A 13,393-nucleotide genomic window follows, 5' to 3' on the forward strand; every position below is an offset into this window, starting at 1 on the left:
CAGTCCATTTGTTTGCTTAGCATGAGTTTTAAGGAACCAGTCATGACCCTTTTACAATACATGGTGTTTATGGCCGATAACCTTTTCCTGCTAAGCAACTTTCACTGTGCTTAGCAACAGTGAAAGTATTTTGCAGCTCCATGAAATTTGCCCCAGTTAAATGCTTTATAGTTTGTCAGACATATTGCTTCAGCCTGCAGGCATTGTTACAGCAACAAGGGCAGTTTTGACAATGAATATCAGATATATTTTAAAGCTCCCTCACTTGAAATGGAAATTAAAAAACAACATTAAATTAATTGCTTTCCTGTATGCTATTAAATGAATAACATGATTGGTTCATTGAAAATTTATTAATATTGCTGGAGGCGCCACAGCTGGTCGCCTAATGGGGTAAGCCGGCTAGATCCTGGAATTTTTTGTTTGTTCCAATACTATGGCATGGAATTCCATTTGTTTGCCTTTGTTTCAGGCATAAGAGGGAATTTCCTTGGCTTGCTTGCTTTCTGCGAGCTATAAATTTACCTGCCCTTGGGTGCGACTCCGAAACTAAGTGAAGACAAATATTGTGTGAGCAGCGCTATATATGTATTACTCAGGAGTCACACTCGTGGGTTCTCACAAGTCATACTCTAAGAGAGGTTTGCAGTAGCACCATGTGAGTAGCTCTTTTGAGTAGTGCAAATTTTGAAAAGAACTGGTGGTTGCCGTCTCTACGTTTCAATCAGTATGCTCTGAAAGTCTTCATGACTCTGCTGGAACTCTGTCATACTCTTACTCGCTAGTCATACTGTGTCATGCAGTCTGAGTATACTTGCTATTTTCATAAGAGTAACACTCACCAAAAATACACCACTGCTCTGAGCTCATGTATTCTCTTGCGTTACATTTGTGTGAGTACATATACTTATTTTAACTCAAGTAAAAAGAGTGCAAATGTTCCCTTCTCTACTTTGAAGGTATACTCTCTCTCGTTAAGTCATGAGTTGTTATATTGACTATTGAGCGCTCGGGCATATACACATTTTAGTGAGACAAACGAGCAAGCAATAAGACACAAACCAAAGAAACAATATAGTATAATGCTCCGACTAGGCAAGTTTTCTCACTAGTAAGAACCTGAACATTGTGCACTCGTGGGATATTCTCTTTTAACAAGAGCAATGCACTCCGACAAGACTCTCAGTCTGAGAGCGAGTATTACGTCTATTCACAAGTCAGACCAAAAAAGTTTAACCAAACCAACACTATATGTGGGTATTCTCTTTGCTCGCAAGTTTTCTCACGAGTATGACCCTGAACAATGAATTGTGCACACATGGAATATTCACTTTTAACAAGAGTAATGCACTCGGACAAAACCAATACAAGACTCTCGGTCTGAGGGTGAGTATTACTTCTATTCACAAGTCAGACCAAAAAAGTTTAACCAAAAAACCAATATAGTACATGCGAGTATTCTCTTTACCCGCAAGTTTCCTCACAAGAAATACTCTGAAAAATAATTGTGCACTAATGAAATATTCTCCTTTAACAAGAGTAATGCACTTGGACAAAATCAATACAAGACTCATGATCTGCGAGTGAGCATTCGCAAGTTATACACCCGCTTCTGTTGTACTTTTGACAAATTTGCCCTCAGATGTTCCCATAACATGCTCAAATTGATAAATGTCTACAGTATTTATGCACGTTTTTGAATATTTTCTCCCCCTACAAGTAAATATTAAGTCCTAAACAATGTTTAAGCGTGCCCTCAGTTGTATGCTCATTTTAGTAAGAGTTACAATGTATACACTCAAACAAAACTGATAGCTTATTTTTGGTTTGAGCGCGAGTATTCTGTTCTCTACTTGCAAAATATATATTCAATTATTGAACAAAAAACTGATTGTGTACATTTGTATTTCAGCTTATATTCAATGATTCACAAAACATTTTATGCTTGCACTTTTTCAATAAACTTGCCCTTTGCCTGTTAAGTTACTTTTACAAAATATTAATTAATTAAACGGTTTTTTTTTCATGTTGCATTTATCTACGCATTGCTTGGCAATATTTGTTGAAATTTGATGTTATCCATGTTATTTATTTACGATTTGTTTGATATGACATCTTTATTTTTAGTGTGTGCGTTTATTGAAAGATGACACATCTATGTATGTATCTGTATTATTGTGAAAAGTAAATCTTGCAATAAAAGCTTCATGTCTCTTCGTTTTTTATTTGAAAATTTACTTTATTGGCTATTAGTGGCAGACTTCGATTTAACCCTCGGCACTCACAGCAATTGCCAAGGTGCCATTTATTTTGCTGCCCTTTGCAACTACATGTATCCAATACAAATTTCATTTTCCTTACCAAAGGAAGATTGCTGCGCCCCTCTCAAGAGCGAAGTTCAACACCTGCAGTGGGAGAAATAAATATCAACCCCGCAAACAAGTTTTTGAGGTTTAAAAATGAATAACTTTTATTGAACCAACAAAACTACATATATCAAAGAAAACACTTGAGATGTTACATAAGCAATGTACTAATAGATAGTTAAGATACAGATCCTTAAACATTATACATGTATTCACAATATTGATGATCCCAACACTTAAATCTGATGACTGCCTTTTCAGAATATTTAGTTTCACTAGTCTGTCAAACCATCGTCAAACACAGACTTCTAGAGAAAATGTTCCTTGCAAAAGTCATGCTAACAAGGAATATTTGATTAAGATTTGTCAAATTAACCTGTAGAGTCTCTAGTCGATGAACAAGATCCCATCTTACATCCCTTTGAGCACTTTACTGTTTACAGTGGAGGGATTGGGTTTCGGTGCATGATAAAAGCATTTGAAATAAATTATATGTCACAAAGTTTGTCTGACAAAGTTTGTCCGAACACCCTAGTGTCTTTTTCCATATAAAAAAGAAAAAACCTTATATCTGTGGCAAATCAACATCCAATAATTGGACTTGGATAGGCAGGGATGAGAGGTAATTCCTAACCAAAAAAATCTGAAACTCGGATCCAAATTTTATACTGGTTTACTGAAATGATTGCATTTCTGCCATTTGGTAATCCTTGGAGGTTCAAGGAGCTTCTGGAAACAACATCCTTAGTGCTAGAGAAGTAGATCAGAGAAGCAGGATTTATTTACAGTGGAAGGAAATAACGGCGCTTTTTCATATCTGAATTCAGGTCAAATTCTGGAGTGTCTCAGCCCTGTGTGTAAGATTGGTACGCCTCTTCCAATGACAAACAATTGTTATTTTGGCCTGCAGTCCCAAAGCCTGTAAAGCACAGACAACCTGCTAGAAAGAATTTAGGCAGTTGGGGTTCAAATTCCTTGCAGGTTGACATGTTTTGTCCCCTTTTACAACATAAGAATGTGTTCAATAAATCAAAGTATTCAGCCAGGCCCCAATTTCAGGAAGCTGTCCAAAAAATCAACAAATTTGTATGCTGAGCAAAAATTTTCAGGAGGCCAGTCACAAACAATAATACATAACATAGTGTTTTGGCTGGTAACCTGGTTCAGCTATTAAGCAAGATTAGTCTGTGCTAAGCAGTTTTTGTGCCTAATGGTTTTATGACAATGGGCCCCTGAGCAATTATGATAAGATTAAATCCTGTAATCCCAAAAATTTCATGCAGTCAAATTTTCCCAATCCTGTATCCAAAGAAATTCATGCAGATAAATGTTCCCAATTACAACACCCCGACTTAGGTCCATTTGTCAAAACACCTACTGAACATGTGCATAACTTATCTCTTACGTTTAAAAAATAAACAAATAAACTATTGTATTTTGGTACACTTTTGGTAAAACAACCATTACTTTGGGGAGGCATGATATTTGGTCCTTGGGAAAAAAAGTAAGAATATTTTATTGTGTACAAATGGTTTTATACTAATAGACTTTTGAGGCTGTTTAATCACATTTATTCCAATGGCAAACAAAATCGGAAATCGGACGGCTTAAGTAGGAAGAATATCATGCCTGTGAGGGGGAAGAGACCAGAAATTTGACTACCCAAACTTGGACCTCAACAAATTAAATTTAATTACTTAGAACTGTGATATTCTCTTTTAACCGAATCCGTTTATTCATGAAATGTATATTTTACCAGAAGTGTACCTTGCTTTTGACAAGCAAAAAGACACAGACATGAAATATTTTTCAACCATAGAACTGGGTTTCGCATTCAAGATCCATCAATAGGGAGGGAGAGACTGTTTACTGGCCAGTACAAATCACAGGGGCAACAAAGAACAAAGACATTCTTCATTTCAACCCTCCCACTGTGTGACCATTCAATGCCAAGCCCGCAGTGCCAAGCCCATCAGTTAGGTTTGGGCACAGCTGTGCCACCAAGTATTGTTTTTATTTTGTATTTTGTTGCCCAAGGAAAAAAAAAAACCCAAAACAATGACAAGTCATGAAAGGGTCTTAATATTGTACAATACATATCACTTTGGAGGGCAACCTTTCTGTACTGACCAAAAGTTTCTGTGTCTAGAGAAATTCATCTCCCTCCCATTTTTTTCCTGGAGCCTTGGTGAGTGTCTAAGATGAGCTGGAGACAGCAAGCTTCTTAAGGTGATCCATAAACACTTGTAAACTAACGTCGTCAGTCAAGACTGGTGCTCCTCCCTCCTACAGAACACATCAAAAATAGTGCAGTTGAATACAAGCCATTTTTATACATTAAAAGGTATACTAAAAGTCAAACTGTGATTGGCCACATGAGGGCGCTACAGCAGTACTCTGACCAGAGCCCTATATTGGGAGAGTAAGGCCGTGTCCGAAACGACGACTTCGGCTACAGCTACGTCCAGATCAGCGCGTCTACCAGTGTTGAAGAATAGGCAGACGCGCGCGATCTAGCCGTAGCTGTAGCCGAAGTCGCCGTTTCGGACATGGCCATACAACAATTTGCGATTAGAAGCCATTTTGTTCCCAAGAAATGCATGGGCGAACACGGGGTGCCAGGCTAGTCTGCCCATTGGTTTGTGCTGCATTTGGAGACAACATGACGTCCAGCAACCATGTGACCAAAGAAAACTGGTCCCTCCATGTTGCAACTCTCCTAATACACAGCTCTGACCCTGAGCAAAACTGAACTGTTTCCTTTGGGTTGCATTGTCGCTGGATGCCATTTTCAGCCCAAATGCAGCACAACCCAATGTGCAGTATAGTCTGGCACCATGTGTGCCCACATACATAGCAATGGCTTATTGTCACAACTCTCTACCCTCAGCTATTAAGCATAACCATGAAATCAGAAAGTCCCTTAAAAAAATGCCAGTCGGGACACAAAATGGTTCTTGTTTCTTCATTTTAGTTCTGAAGTTAGTCAGCACAAGGAGCTTTACAAAAATCAAATAAAGAAAGTTGAAATGAAACTGACCTGTCCCCAAGCATACATGTTGTTGTGTGTCTGTGACGGGTTGACCCTACATAGTAAGAATCGAGCCTGTAGGCAAACAATAAGAAACATTTACTAACACGATACAAACTCAATATAAATGTATAATCACTGATAGACAAAAACTGCTGTGGATACATTCTGAAGGAAGTGAATGCGGTACCATTTGTTTTGAAATAGGCCTACAAAATGAAATTAGTTACTGTAAGATAAAATAAACCTCATACATATTCATAAGTATGCAGTTACTGTTAATAAGATATGCATCATCTGATATATTTATAGGCAACAGTTACAGTTGTAGTCGAAGATACCTCATACATATTCATAAGTATGACGGTATGATTAATAAGATAATGTACCTCATACATATTTATAGGTACATACATGTGTACATGTACTGTTTGATAAAAATACACCTCATACATATTCATAAGTAAATATGGCAAAACGATTGGTTAACTGGTTTAACTGGCATAGCTGCCAGCAACATTACATAATTAATGGGGAAAACAACAAATACACACGATCAATCAAATAAATGTATGAAATATTGGAAACAATCATACAATCAAAAAAGCTTCAACACATGTTCATGCAATTGGGTTACTGCTGGATAAAAATATACATCATACATATTCATAAGTACATGTGGCAGTCAAACTGACATAACTGCAGGCAACCATTAAGTAATATACAGGAAAATCAACAATACAAATGGGGTATGGTCAATCCAATATTGTATGAAGTTATTGGAAAGTGACAATTACAATCAAAGACCACCAATACATGTAATTTGGTAGGCAACATCCATGGCTGACTCAAATCCACCACAGAGGGACTGGGGAAAGAGTAGGGAATACTGTAAAGTAACAGACAAACTTATAAGCAAACAAAGGAATAGAAGATTCAACAATGGTGAAAATACATTGACTTGAAGTTTTATGCACATTTTGAAAAATGAATATATAGGGAAGGAAAAAAGACAAGAATAACACTGAATATCGGCTCACAGATTACATTATAAAGTAAAGTTATAAAAACAGCATGAAAATGAATAGATAGGGAATAAGGAAAAAGACAAGAATAACACTGAATATTCAGCTCACAGATTACATTATAAAGTAAAGTAAAATTGTGCGTAGCACTCTGAGCAAAATACACTGTGCTGCCCAGCACAGACTTCCCCCAGATTGCACTACAGCAATGATAGCTCCATATATTAACATGAATAATTTTTCATGCTCGTTAAACTGCTCGCCCTTGGTGGACTAAATTTGATTTAGAGCCCACCACTAAAATTGGTCTAGCTACACCACTGGTGACAACGTGTCCCTGGTGACAGTTGATTAAGGTCGATAGCCAAAATCAATTTAAAGTGTAGCCCTCAACCTGAAGTGGCCCTCCGGCCTTGTGAGTTGGGCGATCTCATGAAGAAAGAAAAATAATTAACAAAAGGAAAGTTGCGTACCTGGCTGCTGTTTTGCTCACAGTCGATGTATCGAGGCATCGGGAATCGCTTCTGAAGGATCTCCTGAGAGTCATCCTTGGGGGCCTTCAAGAACTGTCGGAACATCTCGTGATCAGGATGATCTTGATACCCTTCTCGCCTCCAGGTAGAGATGGTCTGGGTTGGGACAGAGGACGGAAAATCATGATCAAAATTATGACAATGATAACTTGATTAGTATAGCGTCAAACTACAAAAGGATGCAAGGAGAAAAGAAAGACCAAAGTGATGTTGACAACCAGCTACAGTTTAATATCGGTGTATATGGGTAAAACCAAACTGAAAATTCTTTATGCCCCGATGCAAATTTAAAATCTATTAAATGATTGCAGTACCCCCTGCTGAAACATGAACTGCCTCTAGCCATCGGGCAATCTCGGTGGTCTAGTTGTTGTGACACTGCTCTAAAATTGCAAAGGTCGTGGGTTAGAATCGTAACCGCGTAATAAATGCATGTGATTTTTTTCAGCATTCAGTATTTTTCCAGCAGGATTCATCAGAGCTACATTTTTAAAGACCTGGACACTATTGGTAATTGTCAAAGACCAGTATTCTCACTTGGTGTACATGTATCTCAACAAAAGCATAAAGTAACAAACCTGTGAACATTTGAGCTTAATTGGTCGTCGAAAGTGCGAGATAATAATGGAAGAAAAAAACACCCTCGTCACACCATGGTCACACAAAGTTGTAGGCTTTCAGATGTTTGATTTCGAGACCTCAAATTCTAAATCTGAGGTCTCGAAATCAAATTCATGGAAAATTACTTCTTTCTCGAAAACTCACAATGTTTTATACTATCAACCTCTCCCAATTACTCGTAATCAAGAAAGGTTTTATGATAATAGTTACTTTGAGTAATTACCAATAGTGTCCACTACCTTTAAAGGATGAGATTTGAGACCTATATCCTTACATAGCGAAATGGGGATAGTGTAACTCACCTCTCCATGAAAGATGACAATCTGGAAGAAGGTGTCCATGAGAAGGATACGATCTGGGAGGATACTGCTTGTATCTAACAACACCGGCTAAAACAGAAAAACAAACATAAGGACACAAAGTGAGCCAACAATTGCAATGTTAATTTTTCATTTCTTTTTTCTTAACATGTATTCATTGAATATATAATTGGAGTTGAATTCAAAAGACTTAACAAAAGCAGAAATTGTATTAAAAAATCGACAAATATTTATAGTAAAAAATGTTTAACAGTAACATGTTCAAAGACCAGAAATAAGTAAACAAGATACACAATGGCAACACAAAGTAAATTAAGTAAACAAAATTTTAGCCTTCGAGAAAGACTCTGCTAGGGTCGAAACGTCAGGCCATTAACTAATATTTGCACAAAGTAAATTACACAGCGCTAGAAAAAGAGAAAACCCAAACCACCCCTCGACCCCAATGCCCGCCCCCCTTTACCGGAGTCAAACATCAAGTAAGAAACCACAATACAATTACATTAATATTACAACAAAAGAAAAATACAACGATTTTTTCAAGACATCATAACAGTGCACCAAATACAAGACTGTTAAAGAATGGAATGTAACGAAGCTTGGGCGATATCGATTTATTTTATTCACGATATATCGCCGACAATATATCGCGATATTCGATATAATCGCGATTAATGAAATTTTACATCATCAGTCTTCAAACTCCAAGTGAAAGTTGTAGAAGAGACAGTCATAGCTTAAGAGAGGTGTTCTAATGACCTATTCTTCTGCTTTTACTCCACACCTATGGGGTGCAAGATGTCTCAGCTAGCAAATACATCGCAATATTTAATCGATATTGCGATATATCGCGATTATCGCGATTATTGCGATATATCGCGATATATCGATATTTCGATTAAAACCAAATCCATCAGATATCGAAATCGTTTCCAAATTAATATCGCGATATTCGATAATATCGTGATATCGCCCAAGCTTAAATGTAACAATACCAGAACAACAGAAAAAAACACAAAAGGTTATTCAAGAGGCCATACATGTTACAGTGTACCCAAAGTAGCTTAGCACAATTCAATTATGCTAAACAGAATAAGGTTGCCAAATTTGTCAATGGTACATGTACCAGCTGTGACTGGTATCCTGCTCACTTGTGCTACGCAATATCTACTGTGTGAGCAGAGTTATGAAATTTGGCCCAGATGATCAGATTTCTCCAAAGTCTAACCGACACTAGTTGTTGGATTTTGATAGATTGAGAGTTGATGAATGTTACCTCGGTCTTCTCAAAGGAGTATGAGAAGAGGACGGGTTGCACCATGATCAGACTCTGCGTCAGATCCTCCCTCATCAACATCAGGCGGTAGTAGGACGTCTCGTCAGGACTGTTGTTGAACACTTGCAGGAACTGAGAACGCCGTAGGTGGAACATGAACTGTGGACAAGAAAATAAACAGAGGAAACTGCCATTTATTGATAATGCATCAGGGTAACGAACACAAAACCACTGGAGTCGGGGAAAGTACTTGTGTATGGGTTAAAGGCACTGGGGACTATTGGTTATAACTCATGCTACTCAAAATAATTTTTAGCTCAAAATTTGTTATCGATCAATGGAGAGCTGTTTAAAACAATGTGAGAAACGGCTCCCTCTGACGTTTTTTGAGAAAGAGTTAATTTCTCAGTCATATATATCAAGACTTCAGGCCTGAAGCCCTTTGTAGGCATACGAAAGCACACACTATTGTCCAACAAGTGTGTTTTTTCTTTTACCAAAAGTGTCAAGTGCTTTTAAACACAAACAAATTCTTTATCCCTATGCAAACTCAACATCTGTTAAAGGGAAGGTACACGCTTGGTAATTGTCAAAGACCAGTCTTCTCACTTGGTGTATCCCATCATAACCATAAAAAGCCTGTGAAAATTTGGGCTCAATTGGTCATCAAAGTTGCGAGAAAATGATGAAAGAAAAACACCCTTGTTGGACGAAATTGTGTGCTTTCAGATAATAATAAAAGACTTCTAGCTAGAAGCCTTTTATTATTTTAGTGAGAAATTTCTCAAAAACTACGCTACTTCAGAGGGAGTCATTTCCCACAATGTTTTATACTATCAACAGCTCTCCAATGCTCGTTACCAATGCAGTTTTTAAGTTAATATTTGTTTTAGTAATTACCAAACGTGTACCTTCCCTTTAAACAGACAAACACTATGTACTGTAATTTAAACCCCTGATCTCCTGAGCACTAATGTCACATACATTATTAGTTACGCTAACGTAACCCTCCTCACGATGGCGAAGCCGGCTTCGCCGTCGGGAGGGTTACGTTATCGCAACTAATACATTATCATTTTGCCCAGTACATCATCAGTTTCTCAAGTTGAAAATTACCGGAAAACATGTCTGCTGCCACCAAGTGTTCAAAAGTGTCCATTCAGAGGCCCCCTTCCAGAGGAGGTTTAAAACTAGATTGGGCAAGGATAAAGACGGATAAAGACAGGAATCTGCTATTCAGATCCAGTGATTCCATTGGATACAATGATACATGTATCATTGGATAAACGTGCGGTGACATGGGATGAGCTTTCCAAAGATGCCCAATGTACACTCCTATCATGTCCTAGATCTCTATGTGGAATGAATGTACACATGTAGGTCAAAGGTGAATGTACGCGCCTGTCTGGAGGCAGGTCTCTGGCGTTGTTCATGAGCATGTGTGACGTCAGATGATCAGGCTAGTTTAAGACAGCCTCAGTGCCATTAAATACACTCTCTTTTGGACACCCCCTCCCCCACATTTGATTTTTTAAAAACCATATTTGGTATTAAAAGGTTGGAATTACATGTATATTTGCTTTCATGTCGTTGCACTCCTACTTCAGTACTGTGTAAACACCCGTTAATGGGGGTTATAATCACACGCATGTAATAAATAACCAATTACTTATTGAAATGAGTAGAATAGCGGTACTATCATCATCTCCTAATTGATGTACAGTCGGAACAAACACAAACAAAGAGCATTTTAAAAGAAATGAGGCAAAATCTTAGTGAAGGTTAGTCAGCCATCATGCCATCATGACTGATGATAAATGGACTGGGAGAACAGTCAGCCACTTTTACATACACCTCTTGTATAAGTATTGTTTGAAGCTTTGCATGGTGTGGATAACTAGAAAGAAACAATAAATAAATAAATAGTAAACTTGCGGGTACAACCATTTGTAAAACTTTTTTTGTGGTAGTGTTGGCTCTGAGAAGAGCTGTTTAGTCTTGACATTTCTTGAAAAATCTTTAAGTCTAGAGACTTTTGAAAGGGCACCAAGGCCAAGACCAGTGCAACATGAACCATAACTTCCATTGGAATATCTTAATGTCCATGGGCAACTTTTGAAGGGGCACCAAGGCCAAGACAAGGGCAACAGAAACCATACCTTCTATTGGAATATCTTCAAGTCTATGGGTTACTCTTGAAGGGGCACCAAGGCCAAGACCAGGGCAACAGAAACCATCTTCCATTGGAATATCTTAATGTCTATGGGCTACTTTTGAAGGGGCACCAAGGCCAAGACCAGGGCAACAGAAACCATAACTTCCATTGGAATATCTTAATGTCTATGGGCTACTTTTGAAGGGGCAACACAGCCAAGACCAGGGCAACAGAAACCATGGCCTTGTGGCCTCAGTGTAACTCCAGGCTTGGGATAGTCTGTTGCTAAGTTACATGATTCGGTGAATTCACAACAACACATATCATGTGGCACAGACTCAACCCATACGAAGGCATGTATGCAAGACGCATGATACAGCAAAACATTGATCATGTTGTTGTCCCATAGGACCAGATATGGAGCCAAAGAATTAATCAGTTGGTTACATCAGAGGACCGGCGGTAATAAAAATCAAGCATGTAAATATGCACTGCAGCCCAAACACAGCTTTTTATGACACACTAATGAACTTGTTGTAGGTCATCAGATACATTCCACGCACCAGCACCGATAAAATTACAAAAAAACGGGTCGTGATAATGGGCTTTGTGGTTAGGTAAACAGGGACCAAGATTCGTGTGGTACTTTAATTAACTGGAGCATTGTTTATAGTCCCCTTCCACAGAGCAACATGTGTGCACAGCGTGGATCATTAAAGGGAAGGTACACGTTTGGTAATTGTCAAAGACCAGTCTTCTCACTTGGTGTAACCCATCATAACCATAAAATAACAAGCCTGTGAAAATTTGGGCTCAATTGGTCATCAAAGTTGCAGAAATGATAAAAGAAAAACACCCTTGTAGAACAAATTTGAGTGCTTTCAGATAGGAATAAAAGACTTCGAGATAGAAGTCTTTTATTATTTAAGTGAAAAAATTACCTCTTTCTCAAAAACTATGTTACTTCAGAGGGACTCGTTTCCCACAATGTTTTATACTATCAACAGCTCTCCAATGCTCGTTACCAAGTCAGTGTGTAAGTTAATATTTGTTTTGAGTAATTACCAAACGTGTACCTTCCCTTTAGTAATAGATATCGCCCCCAACACAAAGAGATACAAAAACCTTTAACCATTAGGTGTTTGTGAACAAACAAAGACATGATAGCAAGGGATAGAAGATGTGGAGAAAACAAACTGAATTTGAAGCTCAGACTTTTGCATTCAGGCTTGAATTTTGGCCCGTGGAAAATAGTAAGACAAAATAGTACAAAGACTGGCCTATGTACAAAAAGTTGGCATTTACATATAGTTCGCATGATATCTAATAACCGTTTTTGCTGACCTTTTGAGGGCAAACATATCAAAAATCAGACAAAAGTAGGATGAATATCATGTTTGCATTTTCAACTGAAAGCTATAGGATTGAAATGGGTTGCACAAACATCTTACGCAAATGAAATAGAAATGCAATTTCTTACAAAATTGCCCGGTACTCTACTGAGACTTGGTGAGGCTCAAGAGTAAAAACGTCTTCTTCTTCATTTTCTTCTTTTTGAAGCTAATTTCCTGAAGTGTGTTTTAGTTCAAGGAGTGACACCAACTTGTTTGTCACAGGAAGTCGGCTCAATGGAAGAGCTACATGTACTGGTGTGTTCGGTGTTTACTCTTCCATTAAAAGCACCATTGACTGTCGTCATAGTTATTGGGAGACCCTTCTTGTACATGACTTCCCTTAGCATCAAGCCAGTGTCTTTTTGTAATGGGAGTTAACACTTTAGGTCCTTTACAGTTTGAAATGCACACCAAACTCAGGAATCGGGGAATCGAGGCAGCTTGCTGTCTGTTTCTACATCGACTGCAATAATGAGTCTAGTGAATGTACATGTGTAATATGCATTTAAAGGAAAGTAGACCTTTGGTTTTTTGGAATCGTTTGAATGTTTCAATCCGATATTAATGCACGTTATACAATAAAACTAACCCGTGAAAAAAAGGGGTCGTTTTTTATAGATATCGGTGAAAATCCGGAGCGAATATGTCCACACAGGGAGACTAATCCCTACT

General features: G+C 38.0%; 1 protein-coding gene across 1 annotated transcript in view; it reads right to left on the reverse strand.

Moving 5' to 3' along the window:
- Nucleotides 1-2,972: 2,972 nt before the first annotated feature.
- The window catches only part of LOC117291787 (protein transport protein Sec23A-like), a 13,100-nt gene continuing 2,679 nt past the window's right edge, over nt 2,973-13,393 (reverse strand). The window contains exons 3-7 of the mRNA XM_033773699.1: nt 9,173-9,331; nt 7,879-7,965; nt 6,896-7,051; nt 5,407-5,472; nt 2,973-4,652 (exon numbers count right to left, since the gene is read on the reverse strand). Of these exons, the coding sequence (XP_033629590.1) occupies nt 4,563-4,652; nt 5,407-5,472; nt 6,896-7,051; nt 7,879-7,965; nt 9,173-9,331 (558 nt within the window). The 3' untranslated portion in view covers nt 2,973-4,562. The remainder of the gene's footprint in view (nt 4,653-5,406; nt 5,473-6,895; nt 7,052-7,878; nt 7,966-9,172; nt 9,332-13,393) is intronic.

This window comes from Asterias rubens, chromosome 1, assembly GCF_902459465.1.
Source record: "Asterias rubens chromosome 1, eAstRub1.3, whole genome shotgun sequence".
Taxonomy (NCBI): Eukaryota; Metazoa; Echinodermata; class Asteroidea; order Forcipulatida; family Asteriidae; genus Asterias; species Asterias rubens.